Source organism: Procambarus clarkii, chromosome 50 (assembly GCF_040958095.1).
Source record: "Procambarus clarkii isolate CNS0578487 chromosome 50, FALCON_Pclarkii_2.0, whole genome shotgun sequence".
Classification (NCBI taxonomy): domain Eukaryota; kingdom Metazoa; phylum Arthropoda; class Malacostraca; order Decapoda; family Cambaridae; genus Procambarus; species Procambarus clarkii.
In genome coordinates this window covers 5413265-5421924 of record NC_091199.1, presented here as the reverse complement: position 1 = coordinate 5421924, position 8660 = coordinate 5413265, and the positions used below count along the sequence as shown (strand labels likewise).

Here is an 8660-nt window from a genome sequence, read left to right as displayed (position 1 = left end):
TTCGACACAGAATTTAAACCTGATACAAACCACACAACGGGTATAATAATGCCACTAGTCGGGACACAGAGAGCCAGACCTCACTCCAGACACTCATAGGTAAGAGTCGGGACACAGAGAGCCAGACCTCACTCCAGACACTCATAGGTAAGAGTCGGGACACAGAGAGCCAGACCTCACTCCAGACACTCATAGGTAAGAGTCGGGACACAGAGAGCCAGACCTCACTCCAGACACTCATAGGTAAGAGTCGGGACACAGAGAGCCAGACCTCACTCCAGACACTCATAGGTAAGAGTCGGGACACAGAGAGCCAGACCTCACTCCAGACACTCATAGGTAAGAGTCGGGACACAGAGAGCCAGACCTCACTCCAGACACTCATAGGTAAGAACACACATATATAACTGTACTTACCTATCTGTGACTGGCAAATATACATATACAGTAATTACATTATTAACTAAGCCAATATGAAAGATATATCGACAGATCCAATTGACATTTATACCACATAAAAGTTGAACCAATAGTACGAGTAACGTATATTAACGTATAGTAACATATATTAACATATAGTAACATATAGTAACGTATAGTAACGTATAGTAACGTATAGTAACGTATATTAACGTATATTAACATATATTAACATATAGTAACATATAGTAACGTATAGTAACGTATATAAACGTATATTAACGTATATAAACGTATATTAACGTATATTAACGTATATTAACGTATATTAACATATATTAACATATAGTAACATATAGTAACGTATAGTAACGTATATAAACGTATATTAACGTATATTAACGTATAGTAACATATATTAACATATAGTAACGTATATTAACGTATAGTAACGTATATAAACGTATATTAACGTATATTAACGTATAGTAACATATATTAACATATAGTAACGTATATTAACGTATAGTAACGTATATAAACATATATTAACGTATAGTAACGTATATTAACGTATAGTAACATATAGTAACGTATATTAACGTATAGTAACGTATATTAACGTATAGTAACATATAGTAACGTATAGTAACGTATAGTAACGTATAGTAACGTATAGTAACGTACGAGTAACAATAGTAAAGGCAGTAACGTAGTTTAACTAAAGTGGGTCCACGATTCCTCCGTACCTCCTGACTACAGTCAAATTTAATTATATTTAATTAAAAATTTAATTATCAAATTAATTCTTTAATAATTTAATTATAAAATGAATTATTTAATTATAAAATGAATTATTTAATTATAAAATGAATTATTTAATTATAAAATGAATTATTTAATTATAAAATGAATTATTTAATTATAAAATGAATTATTTAATTATAAAATGAATTATTTAATTATAAAATGAATTATTTAATTATAAAATAAGTATTTAATTATAAAATAAGTATTTAATTATAAAATTAGTTATTAATTATTTAATTATAAAATTAAATCTTTAATTATTTAATTAACTATAAAATTATTTCTTTAATTATTTAATTAACCATATAATTATTTTTTTAACTATTTAATTATAAAATTATTTAATTACAAAATTATACAATTATAAAATTATTTATTTACAAAATTATTTAATTATACGATTATTTAATTATATAAACGTTACGGACTCGCCGCCCTTGTCAGGGGGTAGAGTGGCAGTTCCAGCGCCATCTAAGAGTCCGCACCCGAACTGCCCGGGAATAGTACGTAATGTGGACAATGCCATCTGGTGGTGGCTATCAAATGGCTCAAGATTCCTGCCTTGGTCAGCCAGAGGGGTCGTTGTGAGTGACCTCTGGTGAGGTGACGTTGTGAGTGACCTCTGGTGAGGTGACCCATCAAGATCAGCGCCACCTAGTGTGTGCTACAGCAACCCGTCCTCTTAAAAATAACGTCACTTTTGGCTCGTATGCGCGCTATGGCCAAATTTGGATGTAATTTGAAATAAAATTGACTCACAAAAGTGACGTTCTGTTCCGTTTTCTATTTGAGTCGTCCGGCGTACGCGCAGAGGTTATGAGAGGAAACTTTAAATTAACGTTTTTCATAACGTTTTGAAACTTTATGAGAATTTCCTGCCCACCTAACCTACCAGAGGACCCTTAACTTACTGTTATTGAAAACAAATCCCAAATTTATTTTCAATTTTTTTTTCATTTTCAAATTACGTCCAAATTCGGCCATACGGGCAAACGGCCAAAAGCGACGTTATTTTTAAGAGGACAGGTTGGCTACAGAGCACAATGTCAACTCCCCTTTGGGTTAGTGGTATTTCCTAGTTCACCAGTCTCGGCAAGGTCATTGATGGAGGGAGCCGGTCGGCCGAGCGGACAGCACGCTGGACTTGTGATCCTGTTGTCCTGGGTTCGATCCCAGGCGCCGGCGAGAAACAATGGGCAGAGTTTCTTTCACCCTATGCCCCTGTTACCTAGCAGTAAAATAGGTACCTGGGTGTTAGTCAGCTGTCACGGGCTGCTTCCTGGGGGTGGAGGCCTGGTCGAGGACCGGGCCGCGGGGACACTAAAGCCCCGAAATCATCTCAAGATAACCTCAAGATAACAGAGGTGACGTCTGGGGGGCAGCGGTACTGGAGACGGCAGTTTATCTTGGGCAATCCACAGTCTCCCTACAGGGTCCTGGTAGCGACCAAGTAAGCCGCCGCCGATGAAGCAGTGTGGTAGTTGCTATAGTGAGTTAGTGTTGAGAAACCTCAAAACGTTTCAAAATGTTTTTGACCCCCCAGAATGATTTAGGATTCAGTTCCTGAGCCTATTATGTGCCCTTGTAGCCTTTATCATTACAGTAACAGAATGGGTATGGGGTCCACAACCGCTCAGAGGGTGGGTATGGGGTCCACAACCGCCCACAGGGTGGGTATGGGGGTCCACAACCGCCCACAGGGTGGGTATGGGGTCCACAACCGCTCAGAGGGTGGGTATGGGGGTCCACAACCGCCCACAGGGTGGGTATGGGGGTCCACAACCGCCCACAGGGTGGGTATGGGGGTCCACAACCGCCCACAGGGTGGGTATGGGGGTCCACAACCGCTCAGAGGGTGGGTATGGGGTCCACAACCGCCCACAGGGTGGGTATGGGGGTCCACAACCGCCCACAGGGTGGGTATGGGGGTCCACAACCGCCCACAGGGTGGGTATGGGGGTCCACAACCGCTCAGAGGGTGGGTATGGGGGTCCACAACCGCCCACAGGGTGGGTATGGGGGTCCACAACCGCCCACAGGGTGGGTATGGGGTCCACAACCGCCCACAGGGTGGGTATGGGGGTCCACAACCGCCCACAGGGTGGGTATGGGGGTCCACAACCGCCCACAGGGTGGGTACGGGGGTCCACAACCGCTCAGAGGGTGGGTATGGGGGTCAACAACCGCCCACAGGGTGAGTATGGGGGTCCACAACCGCCCACAGGGTGAGTATGGGGTCCACAACCGCCCACAGGGTGAGTATGGGGTCCACAACCGCCCACAGGGTGAGTATGGAGTCCACAACCGCCCACAGGGTGGGTATGGGGGTCCACAACCGCCCACAGGGTGGGTATGGGGTCCACAACCGCCCACAGGGTGGGTATGGGGGTCCACAACCGCTCAGAGGGTGGGTATGGGGTCCACAACCGCTCAGAGGGTGGGTATGGGGTCCACAACCGCCCACAGGGTGAGTATGGGGTCCACAACCGCCCACAGGGTGAGTATGGGGTCCACAACCGCCCACAGGGTGAGTATGGGGTCCACAACCGCCCACAGGGTGAGTATGGGGGTCCACAACCGCTCAGAGGGTGGGTATGGGGTCCACAACCGCTCAGAGGGTGGGTATGGGGTCCACAACCGCTCAGAGGGTGGGTATGGGGTCCACAACCGCCCACAGGGTGAGTATGGGGGTCCACAACCGCTCAGAGGGTGGGTATGGGGTCCACAACCGCTCAGAGGGTGGGTATGGGGTCCACAACCGCCCACAGGGTGGGTATGGGGGTCCACAACCGCTCAGAGGGTGGGTATGGGGTCCACAACCGCTCAGAGGGTGGGTATGGGGTCCACAACCGCTCAGAGGGTGGGTATGGGGTCCACAACCGCCCACAGGGTGAGTATGGGGTCCACAACCGCCCACAGGGTGAGTATGGGGTCCACAACCGCCCACAGGGTGAGTATGGGGTCCACAACCGCCCACAGGGTGGGTATGGGGGTCCACAACCGCTCAGAGGGTGGGTATGGGGGTCCACAACCGCCCACAGGGTGAGTATGGGGTCCACAACCGCCCCCAGGGTGGGTATGGGGGTCCACAACCGCCCACAGGGTGGGTACGGGGGTCCACAACCGCCCACAGGGTGGGTATGGGGTCCACAACCGCCCACAGGGTGGGTATGGGGTCCACAACCGCCCACAGGGTGGGTATGGGGGTCCACAACCGCCCACAGGGTGGGTATGGGGGTCCACAACCGCCCACAGGGTGGGTATGGGGTCCACAACCGCCCACAGGGTGGGTATAGGGGTCCACAACCGCCCACAGGGTGGGTATGGGGTCCACAACCGCCCACAGGGTGGGTATGGAGTCCACAACCGCCCACAGGGTGGGTATGGAGTCCACAACCGCCCACAGGGTGAGTACGGGGTGTAAACAATAAAATATATAATCAATTGTTAAAAAAAAATATTAATTTTGTTGCTGTTCATAGTTTGAGTTCTTCATCGTGATGAGTCAGGGGAAAATATTCATCGTGATGAGTCAGGGGAAAATAATCATGATGAGTCAGGGGAAAATATTCATCGTGATGAGTCAGGGGAAAATATTCATCGTGATGAGTCAGGGGAAAATATTCATCGTGATGAGTCAGGGGAAAATATTCATCGTGATGAGTCAGGGGAAAATATTCATCGTGATGAGTCAGGGGAAAATATTCATCGTGATGAGTCAGGGGAAAATATTCATCGTGATGAGTCAGGGGAAAATATTCATCGTGATGAGCCAGGGGAAAATATTCATCGTGATGAGTCAGGGGAAAATATTCATCGTGATGAGTCAGGGGAAAATAATCATGATGAGTCAGGGGAAAATATTCATCGTGATGAGTCAGGGGAAAATAATCATGATGAGTCAGGGGAAAATATTCATCGTGATGAGTCAGGGGAAAATGCATTTCCTGAAGGCTGGAATTGGCTGGTTCTCCCAGCGACCATTTTAAGCGGAAATTTTCGGATGTGTGATATGTATCATGCTGTGTCCGGCGGTGGTGACACATAGTGCTCAGTGGTCCTCGGACACAGGATGTCAGAGAACCACTGTTGCAGGGCGAGGCAGCAGTGTTGCAGGGCGAGGCAGCAGTGTTGCAGGGCGAGGCAGCAGTGTTGCAGGGCGAGGCAGCAGTGTTGCAGGGCGAGGCAGCACTGTTGCAGGGCGAGGCAGCAGTGTTGCAGGGCGAGGCAGCAGTGTTGCAGGGCGAGGCAGCAGTGTTGCAGGGCGAGGCAGCAGTGTTGCAGGGCGAGGCAGCACTGTTGCAGGGCGAGGCAGCAGTGTTGCAGGGCGAGGCAGCACTGTTGCAGGGCGAGGCAGCACTGTTGAAGGGCGAGGCAGTAGTGTTGCAGGGCGAGGCAGCACTGTTGTTGCAGGGCGAGGCAGCACTGTTGTTGCAGGGCGAGGCAGCACTGTTGCAGGGCGAGGCAGCAGTGTTGCAGGGCGAGGCAGCACTGTTGCAGGGCGAGGCAGCACTGTTGAAGGGCGAGGCAGCAGTGTTGCAGGGCGAGGCAGCAGTGTTGAAGGGCGAGGCAGCAGTGTTGCAGGGCGAGGCAGCACAGTTGCAGGGCGAGGCAGCAGTGTTGCAGGGCGAGGCAGCAGTGTTGCAGGGCGAGGCAGCAGTGTTGGAGGGCGAGGCAGCACTGTTGAAGGGCGAGGCAGCAGTGTTGCAGGGCGAGGCAGCAGTGTTGCAGGGCGAGGCAGCACTGTTGGAGGGCGAGGCAGCACTGTTGCAGGGCGAGGCAGCACTGTTGCAGGGCGAGGCAGCACTGTTGCAGGGCGAGGCAGCAGTGTTGGAGGGCAAGGCAGCACTGTTGAAGGGCGAGGCAGCACTGTTGCAGAGCGAGGCAGCAGTGTTGCAGGGCGAGGCAGCACTGTTGCAGGGCGAGGCAGCAGTGTTGGAGGGCGAGGCAGCACTGTTGAAGGGCGAGGCAGCACTGTTGCAGGGCGAGGCAGCAGTGTTGCAGGGCGAGGCAGCAGTGTTCGAGGGCGAGGCAGCACTGTTGCAGGGCGAGGCAGCAGTGTTGCAGGATGAGGCAGCAGTGTTGGAGGGCGAGGCAGCACTGTTGAAGGGCGAGGCAGCACTGTTGCAGGGCGAGGCAGCAGTGTTGTTGCAGGGCGAGGCAGCACTGTTGCAGGGCGAGGCAGCACTGTTGCAGGGCGAGGCAGCAGTGTTGTTGCAGGGCGAGGCAGCAGTGTTGTTGCAGGGCGAGGCAGCACTGTTGCAGGGCGAGGCAGCAGTGTTGCAGGGCGAGGCAGCAATGTTGCAGGGCGAGGCAGCACTGTTGCAGGGTGAGGTAGCAGTGTTGCAGGGCGAGGCAGCAGTGTTGCAGGGCGAGGCAGCAGTGTTGCAGGGCGAGGCAGCAATGTTGCAGGGCGAGGCAGCAGTGTTGCAGGGCGAGGCAGCAATGTTGCAGGGCGAGGCAGCACTGTTGCAGGGCGAGGCAGCACTGTTGCAGGGTGAGGCAGCACTGTTGCAGGGCGAGGCAGCACTGTTGCAGGGCGAGGCAGCAGTGTTGCAGGGCGAGGCAGCAGTGTTGCAGGGCGAGGCAGCAGTGTTGCAGGGCGAGGCAGCAATGTTGCAGGGCGAGGCAGCAGTGTTGCAGGGCGAGGCAGCAGTGTTGCAGGGCGAGGCAGCACTGTTGCAGTGCGAGGCAGCACTGTTGCAGGGCGAGGCAGCACTGTTGCAGGGCGAGGCAGCACTGTTGCAGGGCGAGGCAGCACTGTTGCAGGGCGAGGCAGCACTGTTGCAGGGCGAGGCAGCACTGTTGCAGGGCGAGGCAGCAATGTTGCAGACGAGGCAGCAGTGTTGCAGGGCGAGGCAGCAGTGTTGCAGGGCGAGGCAGCACTGTTGCAGGGCGAGGCAGCACTGTTGCAGGGCGAGGCAGCAGTGTTGCAGGGCGAGGCAGCACTGTTGCAGGGCGAGGCAGCAATGTTGCAGACGAGGCAGCAGTGTTGCAGGGCGAGGCAGCAGTGTTGTAGGGCGATGCAGCAGTGTTGCAGGGCGAGGCAGCAGTGTTGCAGGGCGAGGCAGCACTGTTGCAGGGCGAGGCAGCAGTGTTGCAGGGCGAGGCAGCAGTGTTGCAGGGCGAGGCAGCAATGTTGCAGACGAGGCAGCAGTGTTGCAGGGCGAGGCAGCACTGTTGCAGGGCGAGGCAGCAATGTTGCAGACGAGGCAGCAGTGTTGCAGGGCGAGGCAGCAGTGTTGCAGGGCGAGGCAGCAGTGTTGCAGGGCGAGGCAGCAGTGTTGCAGGGCGAGGCAGCACTGTTGCAGGGCGAGGCAGCACTGTTGCAGGGCGAGGCAGCAGTGTTGCAGGGCGAGGCAGCAGTGTTGCAGGGCGAGGCAGCAATGTTGCAGACGAGGCAGCAGTGTTGCAGGGCGAGGCAGCAGTGTTGCAGGGCGAGGCAGCAATGTTGCAGGGCGAGGCAGCAGTGTTGCAGGGCGAGGCAGCAGTGTTGCAGGGCGAGGCAGCAATGTTGCAGGGCGAGGCAGCAGTGTTGCAGGGCGAGGCAGCAGTGTTGCAGGGCGAGGCAGCAGTGTTGGTATTGCTTAATTGACGTCAATTTATTTACCTATGTCACTTTCCTGTTCCTTCCAGGTCCTCGTTAAACTGTGGAGGGGTACCCCTAAAACTGTCAGTAAATGAATCTCTATACAACAGTGATATTTTGCTGACATAACTGCAATTATCTCTCTATCGAAGCGATTTCTGGAATTATTTTTTATTGATTTAGATCAAGAGACTTAGTTACTTTAATTGATTGTAGTAATACTTGAGGCGTGTACCTATATGTACCGCGGTTGTTCAACGTCCTCCCAGCGAGCATAAGAAATATTCCCGGAACAACCGTGGACATCTTTAAGAGGAAACTAGATTTTCTTCAATGAGTGCGGGACCAACCGGGCTGTGGTGGGTATGTGGGCCTGCGGGCCGCTCCAAGCAACAGCCTGGTGGACCAAACTCTCACAAGTCCACCCTGGCCTCGGGCCGGGCTTGGGGAGTAGAAGAACTCCCAGAACCCCATCAACCAGGTATCATGCAGTGCTTTGGCTGTAAGTTTTAAACAATTAATTTACTGTAAAACTAATTGTGAACATTTTGGCAGAGGATCAAGAACAGCGATAGAAGCACAAACCAGTGAACCTGTACGATGGTACAACATGGTTGCAGCTGGCAATCCCAGTCATTATGGCCGAAGAGGAGGAGGACGAGGGAGAGAATCAGTAATAGCGAGAATCCGTCTTGGATACAAATATCCATGGAGATACGGAATGGAAACAACAGTTGATCAGCGAAGTTGCAGAATCTGTGGTGAGAGTGATGGACACCGCCTTGACCACTATCTACGTGAATGTGAACACCTGAGAGATATTAGGAATATGTGTAGAATA

The 8660-nt window shown here is 51.6% G+C and overlaps 1 protein-coding gene across 1 annotated transcript in view; it reads left to right on the top strand.

Annotated features, from left to right (window-relative positions):
* Nucleotides 1-8410, top strand: part of LOC138351577 (uncharacterized) — a 33595-nt gene extending 25185 nt beyond the window's left edge. The window contains exons 2-4 of the mRNA XM_069303373.1: nucleotides 4740-5183; nucleotides 5279-7083; nucleotides 8375-8410. Of these exons, the coding sequence (XP_069159474.1) occupies nucleotides 4740-5183; nucleotides 5279-7083; nucleotides 8375-8410 (2285 nt within the window). The remainder of the gene's footprint in view (nucleotides 1-4739; nucleotides 5184-5278; nucleotides 7084-8374) is intronic.
* The last annotated feature ends 250 nt before the right edge of the window (nucleotides 8411-8660 follow it).